Source organism: Chaetodon trifascialis, chromosome 1, assembly GCF_039877785.1.
Source record: "Chaetodon trifascialis isolate fChaTrf1 chromosome 1, fChaTrf1.hap1, whole genome shotgun sequence".
NCBI lineage: Eukaryota > Metazoa > Chordata > Actinopteri > Chaetodontiformes > Chaetodontidae > Chaetodon > Chaetodon trifascialis.
In genome coordinates, this window is record NC_092056.1 from 25,941,311 (window position 1) to 25,963,423 (window position 22,113).

At 41.4% G+C, this 22,113-nt stretch overlaps 1 protein-coding gene across 2 annotated transcripts in view; it reads right to left on the reverse strand.

The window, feature by feature from the left end:
* The window catches only part of ntrk3b (neurotrophic tyrosine kinase, receptor, type 3b), a 194,318-nt gene that overhangs the window by 39,074 nt on the left and 133,131 nt on the right, over nt 1–22,113 (reverse strand). For both annotated transcript variants that reach the window (XM_070970084.1, XM_070970076.1), the window contains one exon: nt 6,948–7,136. In XM_070970084.1, the coding sequence (XP_070826185.1) occupies nt 6,948–7,136 (189 nt within the window). The remainder of the gene's footprint in view (nt 1–6,947; nt 7,137–22,113) is intronic.

Genomic DNA, 22,113 nt, shown 5'->3' on the forward strand with positions numbered 1-22,113 from the left:
GCATTACAAGATGATTGTTCACTTTTTCCCAATCCACGCTGACTTGTGACATCACTTGAGTCATTGTATTGGACTTTGCACAACACCTTTTCCACATACAGTATGCAGTAGTACTCTCCAAGACCTGTAAAAACATACTTTGATGTGTAAAATCAGAGGAGCTCCTCTTTAAAACAAAACTAAATTATCCTTAATCCTTTGTGACTGCTGTCATTGTTTCTTTCCTCCACTCTCCTCAACTTAAATACAAAAATGGGGCATTCTCCAGATATTACAGATTCTCCAATATTACAGTGCCCGCTATTAAGCCGCAACATCGAAAAACTGTTTAACTCTCCATTTGTACCAGTTGCCCCCACTTCCTTATTTCCTGGATGTAAATATTCCATCTAGGTTTGTTGTATTCAGCTGCTCAATGGCCACCTCATTCCTTCCCACTGATGGGAGTGAAGCAGCTATTATGGAGTGTGCCAGCAGTGGAGAGGACAAGTTACTTTAACCTTCAGTTTCCTCTGCAGGCAGACTAAGGCTGCATCCAGCCTATTTACCCAGAGTGGCACGCTGAAAAGCCCTGAGATTAAATCTCCATCCCACAGCTCGGCATCATTCATTTGTCCTGGCTCACCTGAGGCCTTGATGCCAGCAAACATTCTCCCTGGAGGCCGTGAGACAACGCAGCACCGAGATTTACTCAGCTAGTCAGGTCAGGCTGCTGGGGGAGCACAGATGTTCGGAGGGCTTTGTTCTGTACCTATGTCTGTCGAGGTGTGTGTGTGTGTGTGTGTGTGTGTGTGTGTGTGTGTGTGTGTGTGTGTGTGTGTGTGTGTGTGTGTGTGTGTTTCACCACAAATATCTGCCAACTTTCCCCAGTTTCAGTGTGTGTCTGTGTATACATTTTGAGGGTGTGTTCTCTCCAACTACCTGCCAACTTTGTGCATTTGTGTGTGTGTTTGTGCCTCACAGGTGTCTGTGAGTATTTTTGTGCCTGACAGCTTTCCTGTGTGTGTGTGGTGGGTCAATCGATGCATGTCTTCTGGTCATTGACAACATGTCTTCTGCAGGGTGGATGCTTTAACATTGAGCATCAAAAATGCTGAGGACATCCTCCCAATCTCAGCTCAGGTCTACATTCAGCCACTTGTCAGGAATAATAATTCACTCACACAATTTCTTCTTGGGGACATTTTTACAAGGCAGCCACATTAGGTCTGCACTCATAAAGCATTACCACTATGACGTTAAATTATCTCGTATTAAAACTCAAAGTATCTCATGAATGTTTATGACTGCTTATCGGTCACAATTTTTTGTGATTCATGCTGCAAACACAAAGGATTCCAAGAGGAATTATCGATATTAAAAACCTCTCATATCATTTTTTTCACTCTCCTCTGAGATTTTGTCTCTGACACTTAAAAGGAAATCAGAAAGAATTTCTTTTTAATGAGATCACTGAAATGTACTTCCAGTTTAGCTTGTCTATAAAGGGTGCCACAGGATCTTGATAGTTAGGTGAGAGGTACTCATCCAGCAGCTAATAGCATGCAAACAGCTCTCTGCCATTAAATTCACTGTAGCACAGGGCCTCTGTGTCTGTTGGCATCATTGGGCGACTGCGACATGAACACCAGCATTACTGTTGACTCTCAGCAGGTACCTCCACCTAACCTGCTGCAGCTGGCTGACTGCCGGTCCATGTTTCTGTCACTCGTGCCCAGCCTTGGTCAACACTGTGGCTTGTGTGAATAACCACCTATGCCTGGCTAAGCTGTAACAACGGACATCACCAATCATCTTGATTGCACTAAACATCAGTCTTGTTCAGAGATTTCTGGAAACAAAGACCAGGCCAGGCCCATGGTAGAAGTTTAGAAACATACACAAGCATTATGAGATAAATAACCATTATAATTTAACTGTGTCAAGTATAGAAATGCATTATGAAATAAAAATAAATGTTAAAATGGTGTTATTTCATCATTGTCATTTTCGTAGTAACAAGGCTTGATTGGGGTTCATTTTTATTTGAATATAGTTATTGTTATTTATCAATGGCACTAATATTTAAAATTTTATTTCAAAATGTCACTTTTTTGAATGACATTGTATCTCATAATGACACATTTCATTTCATAAAGTGCCATCTAAGACAGTGGAGTCCCCATCCCATGTCTCTGTTTTTGCTCAAAAAAAAAAAATTAAAATAGATGCATAAAGAATGGAAAAAGAGGACTGAGGGGAGAAGTCCAAACCCTGAATAGGTCAAACCTCCAACAAGACTTGTGCTGTAGTGTAAAGAACATCTTTATTGTCAGTCCAACATGTTTCAGCTTGTGGTCTTCATCAGGGTCATCCTGCAAGGTCACTCTGCTTCTTCAGAGGATGAAAGTCTGCCTGCGTTCTCATCTACACACATCTGGAATCACTGTGTGAAGTTCATGTTGGATTGTTGGTTTTGGAAAGTTACTGAATTTTTGGGCATTGTTCAACCATTTGAAAAAACACTTCTGCTGAAACCCTTTACTCCCCACCAGCTGGTTTAGATAGTCTTTTTGCTCATCAGCTGTGTGTCTTTGCGGGACATCGTCAGAATCCCAACGCTGCAGAGTTAACTCACATCAACCAGTTCAAACTGGCTCTTCACTCTGATGCTGAGCAATAAACTCAAGTAGGGCAGCCTAGCTACAGATGAGTCAGAGCTTAGCATATGCAACCTTGTTAAGCTAAATAGTTAGCTATGTTAGTATCTGTGTGTTGTGGTCATTTACAGCAGAAGCTGTTGGTTGACTCAGACTAACACTGGCATTGTTGCTGGTCTAGCTAACAAAGGCAGGGGCCATGTGATTGGCTGAAAGATGAGAGGGCGGTGATTGGTGATGACTTACAGTATGAAAACAGTGTCATTTTGAAATAAACGTTTCTGTCATTAAATCAAAAAGAATTCTAACAGAATTCTATTGAATGAAAGTGAGAGCAATGAAATACCATTTCAAAATAAGAGTTACGACCAGTTTATTTAAATCTTTCCTACAATTTGATTGAATGGGCATTTGTTTCATGCTGATTAATTTAATATTCAACACTTGTGACTGACTTTCTTTGGACAATGGCTTCTCCCTAAGCTCACCCTCAGTGTTACTGCTGGATTGAAGTTAAAGCATTAAGTACACTTAAGCAGTGAGTACTTTACATTTGCTGCTCAGGGGAGGTACTTTATAAATCCAGCAAAATAAAATAGCAGTATATGACATCTTATCTTATCATGCTATCCACCTTAAGCTGTCATCCCAACAGAGTACATGTCTATAGAAGCAGAAAATACATTTATGTAAGTGTGCTTTGGCAAAATCTTATTCAATATTATATTAAATACTCAGGATTTGTTTCATTGAGTGATGGAAGGAACTGTTCATGACAGTGTTGATCAGTCAACACACATGAGAACGCTGGTCTAGTGTTAATGCTAAAACAGAATTCGTCACATGTTTTTGTACACACTACCTGCTCTCACATTTGTCAGAAAATGGCCAGTTACACGATGACAGGCACTTAGTCTTAGTTTACAGCAGCAGGAAACAAGAAATGTGGGAAATACTTTAATATCTTAATTGACTCTAGCTTAGATGCAGCGTCTTGTCACCTCTTTAGTTTACAAAAGTTTTGTAAACCATTTAAATGTGTTTGCTGAAGCATTTTTAATTTACTATTCAATTTACTTTTATTTCTATTGCTTACTGTTTTGTCAATGTGGTTGTACATGGATTGAAAAAGGCAGCTGCTTTTGATCTTTACTGTGCCTGTCATCACGTCTGGAGGTTTCTCTGATGGAATCTCTGGTGAGTTTTAATGGGATTTTGGTCTGGATCTGGATATAGTTTTCATGGGACTGCACCTGGCATCAACAAGCATCTTTTAAGAGCTCTTTCTACCACAAAGTTTCTATTTGGCTCCTTTCTGCGCTGAGCTGAAAGGAACTCATCTTGGACTTCTTGAGCAACAAATTAAAGCAGGTTGTTTGAATTCACAACTGGCTAGCCTGTGGGGCTGTTCTGTTTCAAACTATAATTCAAGGAATCACAGTCTTGGAACATGAAAACTGCCTTTCACTCAATCTTCTCTGCATTTCCATTCATTTGCTGAGTTTTAAAGCTGCCAAGTTGCTCACTCCTTGTCTCTGCTGGTAACATTTTAATCTTCAAAAACATCACCTTGAGCATAATTATGTCTCTGTTACACCAAAAGCAGAGGGGACAGAGTGGGGATTTGTCCGAGCTGTGCCCACGTGTGATATCCCTAATAACATGGATATAATGAAAGGCTACGCGTTATACTCCAACATCAAAAGCTATTGTCTAAATTTGGCCAGCGGGATGTGACAAATCCGTAATTAAAATAGCAAGCTGAGTGATAAAACAAAGCCACTTGCTGGGAGACAGCGGATCCGGCTAGATATGAATCTGTCATTAGGCTAAAGAATTGTCCTTTGCCTTTTCTGCCCTTATCTCCCTAATGCGCTACATTTCCCCAGGATTGGCCCTTTTCAGCTTGGCCTGGAAAAAAAAAAGCTGATCTCAACGAACGTCCTAATCAGTCACGGCTCGCCTGTTTACTGCAGCGAAAGTCCAGGCCACCGGTTCATCTAAAAGATGAACCAATTGCATGACAGCACTTCATGTTTTTAAATTGGCATCAGAGCAGCAACTGCGCTTCCACTTTTCTTGCAATGCCCCCAATCTTTCGAGCTGTTTACAACTGCATGTGTACAGGTTCAACTAGAGGGCAACTACAATTGGATGATATTTATGTTATTTGTTCAGGTTTTTTTTTCCTGCAGTGAGGAATGACAGCAGCACTTCCACTGTTTTCCTGACACTCAAGCTATTGTGTGCTCAGTCCTTCCTCTAGAACTATTAGACTGATGGCACAATAGTATATATTTTTGCCAGGATTGACTTGAAGATCAAACACTCATGAATAATGCATCTGGTAAGGCACACTGGAATCACTGGTGTGAGCTCTGCAGCAGGCGATTTCCCATCACATGCAGCTGTTTTAACAGAAGCCAGCATGGCAGAGAGCAGCAACAAACTGTTCCTCCTCCTCTTCTTCCTCCTCCACTCTACTGTTATTGTTGGAGCTGATTTCAAAATGCACAGCGGGGAACGCTATAAATTACCCAGAGAACTGGTGGTGGAAGCCGACGCCACATTAGTGGACTCCTGATGGACGTAGGTAAGTGTGGGTGTGTTCAAATTTATGTGTCCTAGTGTCACTACTGTTGGACAGAACTAGAGAGAGGTGTGTGTGTGTGCGTGCATGTGTGTGTGATACGCTGGCAGCAAGCTGTTCTCCTGGACAAGAAGCTTTCAAGTAAATGAATGAATACATAATGGTTTGGCGGCCGAGCATCAATAAAGCAGCCATGCTGTATCTGAGCTCTTTGGTTGACACGTGAAGCTGCAGGACAATCAGGCTGAGCGAGGACAATGGGGACTCAAGGGACCCCTGACTGAAGTCACATGTCAAACCATAGAGGAGGTGGAGGAACGCACGTCTACATCCACATACATGCAGAGACTCATTTTCACTGTCATATACCTACACACATACTGTAGATGTACACACGGATACACAAACATTTCCTTTGCCTGTGTATCCTGAGGGTAAAGAAAACATTCGTATTCAGCAAATGATCAGCAGAGGCAGTCTGGAGCCATTTTGTTTTTCCAGCCGACGTCAGAAAGCAGTGCCCATTAAGACCCTGTGATGAATTCAGGGTTCATTTCCTACAGTTTCCATTTTAATGCACGCACATAGACTAAATCTAAAAAAAGACAAGGGATGCAGCATGCAGAGAGGCAGAAGAGTCTGCAAAGCCTATGTCAGAGCTGCCATCATGCACATCCACAATCTAACTTTCAATTCCAGGTGCACGGTAATCAGGAGAAAGTTTCATTTGCGCCCACTGTCATTTATTCATTAGCTCGCAATCAGATCTCCTGTGCAAGGCATGAGACGTTATAAATCAGTCACTGGCTGGCCATTAACTATTCATGTAATTCATAATACATAAGACCCGTCATTTATTTATTTATCACCTCTAAATGGGATTTCCTTCCCTCTCATTGGCTCCCACTCAGAAGTCAACTTCTGTTAGCCTGACCACAGCCATTTTGAGAGCAAACCAAGATGTAACAATGCAGATCTAAACAAAAAGGGACCAGGATAGCCCGGTTCCATGTGCTGCCATTCACACAGGAGGAGAGTCTTTTCCCTGACTGAATCCGGCTGGTTTGACTGTATCATCTGGAAGGGAAGCAGCAGGCGCCAGGCTGCGGCTGGCTGCTGGCACAGTTGTTTTCTGCTCATTCTCTTGAGCAGTTAATGTAATTGTGAGTAATTAGGCCTTAAAGTGGTCTTGTCTTTCCCCCAACCTGGAACATGAGTCCCAAGGGAGAGTGAGTGAGTGAGGTGGAGAGAGGCTGTCTGAACACCAATACAGAAGGCTGCTTTTGTCTAAACAGATCCTATACGAAGTGCCTGGAACGGTGCCACCAGATGCTAACACCATATGATCACACTGACTCTGTGGATGACACTAAATTAGACGATTGCCCCGAGGGTCCCAGCGCACAGCAAAATACAATGGAAATGCAACGGTCTAAATGAGCCTCGAGAGGACATAGTGTTTGATATCTGGCTCTCTGACCACATGCTGGTCTTTTCTTTGCAGTGTATTATAATCTTTAGAGTTTCTTAAGTGCCTAACAGTTTCGCTTTGCCTCATGCTTGAACAGCAGTGGTTTATGGGTGTTTGTATCTCCATAAAAGAAAGTCAAATCATGTGTCACAGAGTCTAACAGTGGTGTCTAATGGTTCCCCGTAGTAAAGAGGGATGCATCACCGCGGTGGACGAGCGCTAATACAGAAACTTTACAGGGACTTACAGGTGGCTGGCTTGTTGCAGTTGTGTCCATGTCTAAAGTACTGAGGATTCTCCACCACAGGAATACGAGTCATCCCTATGACGACCGCATCAGGACCCGCATCCAGAGTACAGGGGGTAATAATCCCATGGTTGACATGATGAAGAGGGCTGGCAGAGTCTTCCTCACCACTGATCACAGCTACTGGACCTGGAAGGAGACAGAGGGAAGGTGAGTTATTTGACAGTGGAAATGTTACTTCAATTTATCTGACTTTTGAGTCTGTTGGTCAGTCTCATTGCTACATAGGAGAAATACTGAAATATAACACGACTGCCTGAGGTATCAAACATGGAAATCGTGCAGTTCAACTCCACCTCCCCTTAAAATGCATTTTTGTTATTGTGATTTCACTTGGATGTTTAAGCTTAACTGTGCAGAATGATGTATGTAAAGAGTTTGACTCTAGAGGCTTGTTTTCACATTCATCCATATTTTGTATGTCTTAAAACAAGTCTGGAGGGGATCTTTAACGAACAGTCCCCATGTCATCTTAATCAGATGACTTATGCGCAACTGTTGGCTGGTTTGTGGCAGGTTTCAGCCACAGGCCGATGAAAATATGTTAGTGAATTTGCAATTATTAATGTGAGTCTGAAAACATGTATAGTTACAGATAATAACTCAAATTAATGTAATATATGCAAATGAAGTAACTAAACACTTTCAAGGTTAGATTTACAGGAGTTTTCTCCACATTAACCACAGCAAGTGATGTCAAAATCCCAAGTCACATTTGTCACATGTACAAAAACATTATTTTGTAGAAAATTAACCTGCAGCTATTTTGAGAGTTGACTAATCGTTCCACTAAAAGTTCAAGCAAAAATGCCTAATTTTCTCTGGTTCCAGCTTGTCAAATGTTATTATTTGATGCTTTTTTTTGTTGTTGTTGTTGCTGCTGCTGTTGTTATGCATGTATGATGGTAAACCAGTCAGTTCTGGGCAACTGTAATTCTGTACGTAATTTACATAAAAACAATTCATTGATTTATCAAAAATAAGTAATTTGCAGATCAATCAATAATGAAATAGTCATTAGTTTATTCATAGATTCATTAAAACATCCTTTCATCCCTTCTTTCATGTTTCAGTAACCAACATTAGTTGCCACATCAAAATACGTCTATATGTTAGTAGTTCTCTGCTGGTTGAATTTAGAGTGTCATACAAAAAATTCCTGTCAACCAGAAATAATTTCCTTTCCTTTCTTCTTTTCCTTTCAAAAAAAAAAAAAAAAGCCCCAACATGAGTTACTGTCAGCTGATTTGATTCACTTTCCTGTTCTATCACCTTGCGTGAAAAGCAACTTGACAACTGCAATCTTCAGAGGGGAGGGACGAAAAAAGGGGGGAGGGAGGGATGGGAAACAGCAAGTGGATATAAAGTCAACAGCCACCAGTGGCTGATGCAGTGGAGCTGTGACAGTGAATCTGTTCACCCACGAAACTGAGTGTCTCGCTCACCTTGACAAGACAGTAAATAGTAATGAAGACCCAGTCATATCAAATTATAGACCCTGAGCTGCGGATGTGTGTGTGTGTGTGTGTGTGTGTGTGTGTGTGTGTGTGTGTGTGTGTGTGTGTGTGTGTGTGTGTGTGTGTGTGTGTGTGTGTGTGTGTGTGGGTGGGGGGGGTGGGGGGGTGACACGTGAGTAGCAATTTATTTACAACATTTGGTCTTACGCAGGGCTTTTATACCTGAGCACCTTTTTTATTGAAAGGATGTGCACAGCAGAGTTCTGGGCCTTCACTGGGCGACTGCTTACCCAACCACTGTGGACGAGTGGCACACTACAGCTCTAAATCCCTGCTGATACCTCGGACCCTCTACTACACAGCACAGGCAGTCAGATATATGTGCAGTATCCTGCGTGAAATATCACTACACTTGAAATAAAATCATTGCATGGAAAGTCATAATGAGTAAGATGAATAAAAGCCTTTAAAAATGAGAAAAGATACCTCAAAAGGATTATTTTTTGGTACTTTTTAATACAACATGAAATGGAATGAAAACTCATCTGATCAGAGTGCAGAGCCAGATCAATGTGGCCTCAGGGACCCTCCAAACCGCAGCACTCAAAACTAGACAAAAACCTCCAACTTGATTCTTTGGGAGATGAAGGTTTTCTGATGAGTGAAGGGGAAATTGGACTTCTTGACTTCAGAACATCCTAAAAATTGTATTTATGTTACCTGAGTAATGAAAAGGCCCACTAGCCTGTGAGAGGGTTTTTATCATCTGAGACGTTTCCTGTGCACAGAATGGAATTCAGCAATGGACATTTCCCCTGAAAAGTCTATCTGAGGGTAAAGTTCCTCTCTATTAAACCAACTTTGATTTATTCAGGAGACCTGGAAAATGAAATGAGCTGACTTTTGCCTATTTTTCATTTCTTTTCATGTCTCATCCTTTTCACAATGGTTCTAATTTTTCTAGCCCTCAAGTTATATGTCTTGTCTTATGATGTGTGATAACAAATATGTAAAATCCACATCTAACTTAAATCAGCTTATTATATTTAGATGCTAAAGTCAATTTGTTTGTAGCCATCTAAACTCTACAACATGTCTGGCACTATCAGTTTCATCATGTAAAGCAGGCCTTTGTCATATTAAAGAAATAGTTCATCATTTTGGGTATTATTCGCTGTCTTGCCAATATCTAGATGAGAAGACTGATACCACTTTCATGTAGGGATGTGCCAGTGTCAAATATTTACACTATGATTATTGGGGCCAAAATTTCACGCTAAAGACTGTTATTGTGATATTTTGTAGTAAGCACAACTGTACCTGCAGGGTAGTTGAAATCATTTTAAGATGGAAAAGTGTTTGTAATGTTGACAGAACATAATTGGCCTTTTGATCGGTCCTTTAATCCATTAGCTGCACACAATCTCCACACTGTGTGTAACATACACAACAGAATGAAGTGACCTGTCAGGAGGAATGTTATGTTTACAATCTTGAAGTGGGTTTCCTCTTCGCGAGTCAAATAAAACACCTGAGCACGCATAAAGTAACCACACTTCAACAGGATGACTGGCTAATGTTAGCACTGCGAGTCACGACCACAGAAGCCTGACAGACTGAGATCCTGGCACTGTGGTCCTGCTATGGTCGCCACCATTTGACCAGGAGAAAGGTGCACTCTTGTGGCGAATCAAACTGAAACTCCCATGACATCCCATGAAAACACTGATAATCACGGTCATGATGGTATTAGAAATGGTTCAGAATGTTACATTGTGGTATATGGTGTACAGTCACATCTCTACTCTCATGTCAGCAGAGCAAATATGAAGCAACAGCAGAATAGGGAAACAGCTAGTCAGGCTCTGTCCAAAGGTAGCCAAACCCAACTAACAGGACCTCTCAGCTCACTAATGAACACACTGTATCTCATGTTTAGTCCTTTTAGTTTGAGACTTTGAGTTTAAATAACACGCACAGGCAGATTCTGTTTCTCTTTAGATAGAACCAGACTAGTTGTTTTCCCTTTCCAGCTGCTAAGCTAAGCTAAGCTAAGCTAAGCTAAGCTAACCAGCTGCTCATAGAGGCTTCATATTTACTGAACAGACATGAGCAGAATATAACTGGAGAACTCAGGTCAAGGTAAAGCCTTATGAGCTGCCCCCAAGCCGTTTCACACTATCATTAAACAGTAATACCACACTGATCTGGTCTTATTACAACAAATGTGTTGCCTATGTTGTTCGCTGTGCAAATTTGGGCCGGCTAAAATAGCATGTATATTTGGATATGTTCTTGTCCTCTCTGTGCCATGGGACTAACGCTGGCATATGTTGCTCTCCTGGCTTCACTGAATGCACCTCCCGCTACAGCACCCCCAACTTAAAGCCTCTTCCCATAGCAAGCAAATTGGCAAGAATGCAACCAATCATCAAAGGACACGCCATCATCCGCAAAAAAAAATCATCCGCAAAAAAAAAAATCATTCATCTAACATATTCAGAGTAGCAGACATCAGTTTAACCAGGGATTCCTTCTGGAAAAGTCTCAGATCGCTGTGTCTTGCTGCTGTTTGAGGTTTAGTTAAATCTCTTTGCTCACATCTTTATACACTTTGCCAGCCAATAAATATCTCCAGCAAACATCCTTTTAGTTTTTTGTAAGTAATATGTCACTCCTGCTTAAATTCCCCTATTGTTTTCAAGAGGCACATCACTCCAGTCAGTATTATTCAATGTTCTTTCACCTAACCTTGTGCAATCCTGGTGCAGCAAATGTTTTATGTTTTTGTAAGGTGCAGTTTGCAGGTACATTAGCTAATTCAGTCAAATCAATTGATCAAGTGTGACATTTGCATCATCTGTTTCTGTGAGTTTAGAAGTCAATCTAATTTACCCTACAGGAGTAGAGACATTGCTGCCACCCCCTCCTGGGTTTTAAAATGGACTCGTTCATTAAGCAACTGTATAAGTGCTGGGCCACCAGGCCTCAGTGATGAATTAAAGAGCATACAAACCTTTGAACCTGCCACCTTTCAGACACAAGCCGACTTTTATCTCAAGGCTTTGTTCTCTTGTACCTTGCATAATCACACTGAATTAAACCCAAAACCTTTTTAACAATACTTTGAAAAAAGTCTGACAGACAACCCTTTTTTCTTGAAACACCTCTAATCCCGCACACACTCTAAATCATGACTACAGAATTTATTTCATTCAGATTACTAGCTATTCACGCATTTTGCTCTAATTGAATGAGTGGCACTTTGTGGCCTCATGGAAACTCACAAACTCACTGTCACATTCAGCTGTTTGGTAAAGTGGAGGCTGTTTGGTCGTCACCCACAGGCAAAGAAAGCAGCTGTAAATTTAACACTTTGCCACTGCTGCACTTTGCCTTTCCTTTTTCCTTGTTTATGTGTTAGCATGTGTGTAGATGCGCTGTGTCATGTGTCACACTAACCTCTACGAGTACAATTAATCTTGTGGCTGAAAATCCCAAAGGCCAAAGATTTTACTAGGTTGTATAAATCATTTATTTCTCCTTTTAAATATCTATGAAACATACATAGCATTAAGCTTGGTCAGATCTGACAGGCATCTTTTTTCTTTTCTTTTTTTTTTTCTTCATCTGGACAATAAAATCTGGTTACGGCCCTCTCATGCCTGCAATAAACAAAATGACAAAGGTGGAATTTTTCACTGGGGATGGGGGGAGCATGTCCACCTCCTATTTTTGCTCCTGTCACTTTTATTGTTTTGGGTAAATTTTCTCTCTCTTATTCCCCTGCCTCCATACTCCAGATGACAGGCGATTTGAGATGATAAAAATGTCGATGTGCCTTCTTGAGTCACCTTCAGTTATAAGTGTACCCTCATCAGCAGTGAGTACGACAGAGGGGGCTGCGTGGACTTTCTTTTGCCCTGGGTTTTGCCTCTCATGCCACATGCAGCAGCTGCCCTATCTGTCTTATTGGTGAAGGACAACAGCAACAACATACATGGAAAAACACTCTGCAGGTGGCAAAAGCGTCTAAATCAAACAAGCTATTACTTTCCTTGCCTGTGGCTTTCACACATTAGCATGTCAGCACCTGCTTGTTTAAAAGCCGTTGATATTCAACATTGATCTTATCATCCAGAAAATCCCATGAAAAGACCAAAACCAACAATGAATGCGTTCAGCGAACAGGTACGGTCTGTATCGTCTCAACCTGACCTTAATGTTTCCGTGCCAAAGACTTCTGTTCTCGTCAAAATCAATAAAAACACATCAGCTGTAGCACTGGTTGGCATCCTCCTTCTCTACTATGAACACACGATAGTTTGTTTTGAATCAATCCCACACACATTGTCCTGTGCCTGAAAATAGTCCCCAACAAATCCACAATTTACTCCTTTTTGCTAAAAAAAAAAAAAAAAAGCATTTTGGAAAAATGTTTTTTACTTAACATCTTCAGAGGGAACCAATAACTCCAGAGTTGAGTGCCACAGATGTGGTAAGGAACTCAGACAGTACTGATTTGGACTCAGACACAGTTAGTATTGTCCTTTTCAAGAGATGTAAATGTGGAACATCACTGCTGCTGTTGCCTTTTCGTCTGTAGGTGCCACAGGTTGGACTGGAACGGCTTTTCAAAATTCTGGTACTGAGTCTGTGGAACTGCACCACACTGGCCGGCCCTGGATTTGGGTGCTTTGCATCAATGATACTGTGTGTCCTCATTTATGCATTATTCTCCTCATTGGTGACAAAAGATGTTATCAATATGCCCATTCATCATTCTTCCTCCTCGCTCTCTTCTGTGTGGGCTATTTTTTACAACAGCCTCTGGGTTTTCTGGTCTCACCTACGCAATTTATTTATTCCATCTTTCAATTCTGTTTTCACTGTGCTTTTATTATAGGAATTATTTGTGCAAATATACGACACCAGACGAAAAACCAACAGGGGTGTTTGTCAGTAGAGCCATTTTCTGCTGCAAAGTGAGTGCTGAAGGTGATTCTCTGGACAAAAAAAAAAAAAAAAAAAAGGCAGTGGGTGACTCTGTAGGGTTTTCCCTGTGGTGGGGAATAAATTGTGCAGAGTGTGATTGCTTCCGTCCCACCTCCTTGTGGTAATTATCGCACAGATTCCTTTCAAAGGTAGTTAATTAGGACTGGAATTAACTTGAGGACATGTAAAATGAACAGGAGAACACAGGAAGGATAACTCACTGAGGCAAGGCCCCATTTCTAGTTCATGATGGATTTGAAACAAATTAAATCCATACGTGGGAAGGGTCGAAAACAGTGAAATCAGGGCAGACATCTTGCTTTTGATGTGAAGACAATGGATTTGCAACCACTTGTCATAGACATAGCTTTATTGATAAATCTATCAAAGACAGTATTTTGCTATTCAGTGCTGTGACTGTACACCAGGTTAATTCACTCATATTGGTAAACACCAGCTTCCAAACAAGAACCTTGAACTTAAATCTCAAGCGTTGTTGATGCTAAAATAAACCACCTCCCATGATTATTGAAAACCATCTGACATTGCGACCGCTAGCTTTGGAGCAGCAAATATGCAAATCCACACAGCAAGTACAGTGTTAGTGCTATAAAAAGGCCAACTAATTGCCAAATGCCACTATTAATTAAAGAAGCCTTGAGGTTATGTGCAAAGCTCAAATGACAGCTCTACACTGAAGAAGACATGTAAGTAACTCTTCTGACAAATGGCCTCAACGTGCTCACTCAAACTTCCACTCACAGATGAGCATGGTGGACATGTGACAGACGTGCAGGCCTGCGGCAAACACACACTGACTCCATTTTGCACGGTATCCAAATAGTGGCTTCTGTGCAGTTATACACCCCTGGACTGTGTGCTGTTTCCTGACCAACAGTGGCAAATATTGAGCACTTGGACAGCTAATGTTTATTCTCCTCTGCGATGTAGGCTATCGACAATTTATAGTTGTCCAACACAGCTCAATGTGCTCTCTCTTTATTGTGGTATAAACAATGCTGAACACTGAGGGGGAGGATGGTCGAGTCAAGACAGAAATAAACATGCATTTGAAATCAGTCATTGCATCTGAAGCCACTTGTGCGTCCTCTGAAATCAAGCGTCTACACCATGCTGAACATTATCTGCAATGACACAGGACTGAACCAATTACAGTTTGTGTTGCTGTGGTCTTGATGCTCAGAATGATAATAAAACAAAACACTGAGATTGTTATTCTGACTCTGTTCCCTCAGTGCCCTATCAGCTTTTATATCTTTGACAGCACATTACCCTGTAAGCTCCCTGAAGACAGACGAAGCAATTTTACACAAGTCTGAAAAGTGATGGGAAATGACATCATCCAGCAGTCGGGCTGTCCTGGGTCTGTTCCTTGATTTATGACTACGACAGAGTTAGGATCTTTACCAAAACTGGGACCTGTGTTTTATTACCTGTTATATGCCCAAACACAAATTGAAAACAAAATACACAGCGATCTGAGAATGTATTCAGATCCATACCAGTCTCCACTCTGTTCGGGGTTTCATTCTTCTCTCACTGAAATGTAATCAGAAAGGGCCAAATGAAATGCTTGTGGTGGCATTGTTACAGAAACTGGTTTGCATGATAAACTCTGCAGTAAAGGCAACAGCACATGCATACACACATATAGTACAAACACATGGACAGCAGCATCAACACACTTGATGGCCATATTTCTTATCGTGGCATTAGAATATGAAACGATTCCCTAATGTCGAGCATCTGGCATGGCTTGCACGTAAATCACAAAGGAGAGCCATATTCGGCCACTGCAGCACACAGAGCGGCTTGATGATTGTGCACATCAGTGCGGATGAAGCCTCTGCATGCTAATGTGTCCCATCATCCTGCTGGGGCGCAACAAGTGTGCTAGAGGTGATGAGGGGCGAATTAGGATTTCTTCATTGTGATAAAATGTGGTGAAAATTTGTTTTCAATGCCTGCTTAACTGACACATATTACCAAATTGAATCAGTTCAAAGGACTGAAGCTGAGTGATTCCCAATCTATAAATATTTATAACTGGCTCGGTAGCTAGACAGACAGCTAGTTCTCTGTGCTCCCAAGAGAAAAAAATGTTTTCACAGTCTGCATGTGGAACATGAACAGTGTGTAGCTGAGTACCTAAAAAGGTAGCTGAAAACACAAAAAAGCCAAACCAATTTCTCTGCAAAGCTCTGATTGTACATGAGGAACAGTGCAACTCTCACCGCATGTACATAGCAGGAAAATGAGACGAAGGCTGGGCTCAGACCTAACTGATTTAGAAATTGGGTTGCATCACACACATGAAACTTCACAATTGTTCATCTTTCTAATCTCAATTCAGTTCACATACTAAGTATCTCACGTGATCTCATGCGGAAGCAGAAGTAAACAACTTCTACAACAACTAATACTTTACAGTGAGAAAAAAAAGGCAGAGGGTTAAACGAGTTGGGATCAGAAAATGTTTAGGGAGACGTGGTCAACACAGGTTATGTCAGTTTTAATATCTGTCAACAGTAGTATGATAGCTAACATTAGCCTCAAGTGCTGACGGCTCCACTGTCAGTTGCTCCGGAGCTCATAAACTTGTGTGTCTCATTGGCTATTATGGTCCCGCTTCACGAGTACTGACATAATCTTTTTTTTTTTTTTCATTTCATTTTTAATGTCTACATATGAAAGATGTTTGAAATCATTGGGGCAGCCCCAAAGACAGTGAGCACTTTGGTAGGTTGAAGGCTTGATTTGTAAACCCCTCACATTACCAGATAATCTGGGCCGCACATGGAGACCGACCAAGGTCCAAGACCAGATCAGATCAGGAGAGGTGAATAGGTGATAAATTGTGCCAAAACTCCTGTAGTCTGAGTCCGCCTGAAGAGTCCACAGACATCCTAGTGCCGCTGGGACTTTGAGCTACAAAAGTAAGCTAACATGCTCACAATGACAATACTAACATGCTAATCTTTAGAGCAATGTTTACTTGTTCTACATGTTAGTTTAGCACTAGGATTCATTTACTGAAGACCTCGACTATTTGTACTAAATTTCATGGTAATCCAACCAACAGTAATCAAGCCCATTTACCCAAAAGCCAAGCTGTCAAGTTGCACTGTTGAAGTGAACGAGACAGTGGTAGTTTACCAGTGCTGGTTCTAAGCTGGTTAAGGCAACAGGCAAGCACTCTATGTGGGTTTCAAATTAATTGGAAGCAGCACATTAAGGTCATTCTTAACAATGTTTTCTGCACTTGGTGCATGCAAGTCTCCTTTCCTTAGCATTTATTCAGTCTTAGCCACACACACACACACACACACACACACACACACACACACACACACACACACACACACACACACACACACACACACAGTTTAATGACTGACCCACTGGGGGATATCAATCAATCAGGTGCCAGTGTTCTCCTCTTTTTTCTACTGTAGCTCCCTCCTTCCTTCTCTCTCATTCACTGACTTTCCTTTGTTTTCTCTCCACAGTTTCCCCAATTACTTTATTTCAATTCTATGGCCTTTGTTGTCAGGATGTTTAACATGTTGCCGAAGTGAGTCAAAATACTAGCAATCATACTAATAATGAGAAGAAATAAAATGGCTCCCGAATGACAGTGACAGCAATTGATCAAAACCTAAATTCCTCTATTAGCATGTTTTATTCGAAGAGCTGCTAAGTCATCACAACTTAAAAGCAGTTTTAAAAAGATTTCATTTCTCTCCGTTGTCTCTTTCTGTCTCTGTCTCTTTCTTTTCCTCTTTCTTGTTTCTAGCCCCAGGGGTCTTTATTCCTGCCTCCCTTCTTTCACAACTGCCTCCCTCCACCAAACAGATTTGTTAGCCCGGAAGGTGGAGGAGGGAGAGAAGAAGAAGGAGGAGGCAGGAAAGCGTGTGTGTGTGTGTGTGTGTGTGTGTGTGTGTGTGTGTGTGTGTGTGTGTGCGTCAGTCAAATTACATCTAAATAAGACATATGAATGTTAATCAACCTTCGCACTCCCCTGGCTAATACATACATCTCTGCTCTGTACTATATATCTGTACTATATATCTGCATGGCTGTGATACAGCCATGCAGGGCCTGGCCTGACAGCTTGGCTTATGAACTTACGTGCAAATAGAAAATAATGCAAATAACTGTGTATCAATTCATTGCAATTAATAACTGACTGACTGAAAAACATTACAACCAGCTGCCTCATCAATACAATGTCCATATGTGGCAACTGAAGTCTTATTAGGCTTTTCTGGGTTGTGTAAGGGCACTCAGATCTTCATCTTGGTAAAAAATGGATGAATTCAAAAGTGACCAACAGTAGCCCTGCAAGAAACAAAAAATGCAGCCCTGTCATTCATTTGAAAGGAGCCTGTCTGGCAACGCAGCAGGGGTGCCAATGCAGGGGACTCTGGCAAAAGAAAGCTGGGTCATCAGACACAAAGCTGAACCACGCTGAACTTTTGCTGCAACACAGTGTGACATCATTTGGCAAGACGCTGCATTGCCCAATCAAAAACAGGCATACTGTACATGCAAGTGTACATTTCTGGTGGATTGCTATTTAATATGCAAAACTTACTTCTACAGAGTTGTTAGATCCTGTCTGTCCTGTCAAATATAGTGTGCCGCAGGCAGGTAATGTCTGTCCTGAATGTATGGACAGATGGACCTATCAAAGAACCGATAGTAATGCGCATGTCAATTAAACTGTAAACTATCTTCTGCTCTTGTTTCACTTTGCCATCCATCCATTACATATCTACTGTACCTATGACATATGCTGTGCCATACTCCTCCGTGTTGCTCCGTGGTGAGGTGCTGTGGAGAGTGAGCAGACAAGCTCTTTAATATTTCAGTCAGACTCCCTGCAGACTGATGGCTTACAGGGGCAGCCATGCAGGGCGCATAGCCAAGGTTAGCTGTAATATCAGCCTTCCTTCATTTGAACCTGAACACTGTACTACTACGCCCTGAGAAAGGACCCTTCTTCAGGGGTTCTTTTGGTTCGAATTCCATATTACATAATGCCTCAAATATAAAATATAGCTGGCAAAAGGAGCAAGTATTCTGTTTGTTGTTAAATGGGACCTTACAGCACCAGAAGGAGTACACGTGGAGCCATGTGCAAATTAGAGCACTGGGTTAAGTATTAAATTAAGTGTTTTTACCAGTGGGCTCAAAAATAAATGGATAGAAAACACTACACCTTACACATATATTGAATTTGGTGATTTTGTTTCTTTTCACTGAAGAGGGTCAATGCTTATTTCCACTATTATATATATATATATACATATATAACATATCCGCTATAGCACCATACAGAGTTTTACAGTAATGTGCTTCATTTACAAATCACATCTCATGCAAGGCTTCAGCACAGAAACTGAAGCACTAAGAAAATAAGAAAAGAAATAAAAAATAGTTTTGGGATAGATCAACAACCTATTCTCAAAAACTTTCAAGCCCTTAAAATGAATGATTCGTCTGTCTTTCTCCACATGAACGCTTCATCCAGCCTAAACATACTGCAGGAGATGTCACACTGGATGTACAAGAGCGTATAGGCATTTCAAACAAAACAAACATCAAAACTTCTCTGAGGGCGACTGCTGTGGGCGACATGTTGTGAAACGGAACACATCATTACCCACAGCAGGCTGTCAATCAGTGTCATGTACATAGGGATAAAGTTGCTAAATTTAACTTTCCCTGTAGTCCTTGTGAACACATCCTTGTCAATGTAAACACAGAGAACTGTAGACCTGAGCTCATCTCATTGTCTGATGTTTTACCCCAATCAAACAACCAAAACTCATTTTACGAGCAGCTGGTATGAACTGGGATCCTTCAAAGAAACCAAAAACACGACATAAGGAAGACTGGTAGCACTGAATCAAGATGGGGAAAAAAGCTAAACTAAAATGTAGGACGCCTAATCTGGCTCACTGTGGCTGGGGGGCACCAAGAAAGAAGAAGAGAAGCAAACCAACTAATGCAGCCAATTAAACTTCCCCTGCCCCCACACCACCCCCACCCTCCCTTAGCAAACACTTCAAAGTGCTGCCATCAGCGAATGGCAATAAAGTGAATGAGCTGGCTGTAAATGGGCTTAGACGCTGAGGATGCTAAGGCAGGGGACTGTCAAATGATGCTCATCACACTGAGAAAACAGTATTCCCATGTCGTAAGAGCAAAATGGCTGTCCAACACCTTCCATGCAGAGGCAACACGGAGTCTGGAGATATACACCAACAAATGCAGCAGAAAGCAGCAGCTTACTCAGTGAATGGACTTTTCTGTTGATGGCCAATAGGGTCGATGCCCGTGTTTGTGATTGCTATGAAAGGAGGGCTACATTATTAACGTACTATGTCACAATGTCCTCAAAGAAAGAGCAATCTCCCAGCAGGAACCCTGAAATGACACCTCTCCTGATGACCAGTCTGACAACTAAATCTGAAAAAATACAGAGCTGGGGTGTTTTTTTGAAATGGAGGATAGGCTCAGTGTTAGCTGAGAACAGCCAGCTCCACGAGGCACAGGCAAGAGGAGAGATTTTTATTTTCCAGTTCCAGGTAGCACTTTTTCAAAGAGCAGAATTGGGGTGTCTCATTACACAAAATATATTTCACACAAATCCCTTCCTTTACATAAAACCCTCAAGTTCCCTCTGTACTTTCAGAAGTATATCTATTTCTCTTTCTTTCTGTGTTTCCCTTCCAGAGCCCAGCTGTTTTGTGTCCTGCTGGGCATTCGCAACGGGACGATTTCCACGCAGATCTGAGCGCCATTTAAATAAACATCAACAGAAGATGTCAGGAGGAGCCTGTGAATAACACCAGAGGCTTATCCACTACCACAGCTTTAAAGATAGAAGAGGAGTCATCCAGTTCCTTCATTTCTCTCTTTCTGTATGCTGTAGCATCCAGCCATGGCTGCTTTGGCTGTGTCCGCTTTATGTAAGCCAGAAAGGCCAGACTTCAGCTCCCGGTAGGGCTGGGATGGCAAGGATTTCTTATAATATGGACATTTTTTTTTCTCACAGGCTCAGTGCCATGCTTGACTCTTGGTTAATTGCAATTGTGAAAGATTGACAAAACAGAGAAGCCAAATTTGACTAGGGCACTTGAATGTAGTTGTATACATGTGAGTATACAACAGTACATACACCATGGTATGCAGTAGATTTTGCAGGTGATGTAGTATAAAGAGCAACAAAGTCTTCGTAAGGAGAAGGTGGATGGATCAAACACAGTACTGTCAGACAGGAGAACGCAGTTCCTGTCCCCTGTGAAACCAAAATTCAATCTGGACTGTTCTGACATTATCGTACGTATGTAACTAAGGTGCTAATGCTAATGTAATCTTTTCCTAAACATAACCAAGTAGTTTTGGTGTGTAAAACTAACCAAACTCAGACTGTTTCATGTTAACCACTTACTAATGACCACCTGTCATTATTCATGTATGAGGACATGATAAGAAAGGCAGATTCCATTGAAAGCATTGAGTTGTCTATGGCTCTACTTGGAAATCATGTAGAAAAAACAGCAATGATTACTCAGCACCAAAAAAAGAGAGAAAACACACGGGTCCTGTGGATTACCACTTTAAAAGATTACATGTATAAAGGTGAAAATATTTCTCTCACACACATAAATAATCATATGGTCTAAAATCAATCAAAAGCATCATCTGCAAGCTCAGGACCTCCACACAGTCCAAGCTAATTGAATCAACTCTTCTTCATAAACCTCTCTGTGCCCACCACTCTCTCTTCTCACTCCTTTTGTATTTGTATTACTAAGCTGTTGGCACCACTTGTCATTTTGTTTCATAAGCGATAGCAATTACTATTCCGGCATTTGGGATCAAAGAGACACCAAAAGGAGGTTTTTAGACAGGAGAAAACACTGCTTCCCCTCTTCTGTTTACACTTACAGAGGCTGAGGCCTAGGAGGCAGAGCTGTGACTGACAGAATGGGAATACACCTCCTGTTTATAATTCCAGAGAAGGGGGAGATGAAGAGAACGAGGAGAGGACAGAAAAGGAGAGGAGAGGAAAGGAGAGGTTTCTACAAAGGGCAAACTGTACTATCAACCTCCTGCTTACAATGGATTAGTCACATTACTGATTCTTTTTCAGGTCTGGGAAAGCTGGAAGCATTGAACCAAGAAACAATTACACTAATCATAATGAGACAGCAGGGCCTTGACTTCAAATAACGAGCCTTTTCCAGACATTATTTTGCTGAGACACAACAGACCAAAATTTAATCTGTCCACATCATCAACAATACATGCTCCCATTCGCCAGCAGAGCTTTGGATTCATGGAATAAAGAGATGGCTATCCTGAAACTCAGAGAAGTTACACAGGGTAGTGTAGCAATGAACGGTTGTTAGTTTAAATACCAAGCAGAAAATGGAAAATTGGGGTAGAAAGAGGGAATGTTAAGAGGGAGAAAAAGAAGACGTAGTTCTACTGCTCAACTCTCAGGTGGGAAAGTGTGGATGTGGATGCATGTAATAAAAGTTTATATGAATTTCTAAAAGAAGAAAACCAGAGGAAGTAAAAACAATCCTTAAAGCCACAATGCACAGAGCTTGAAA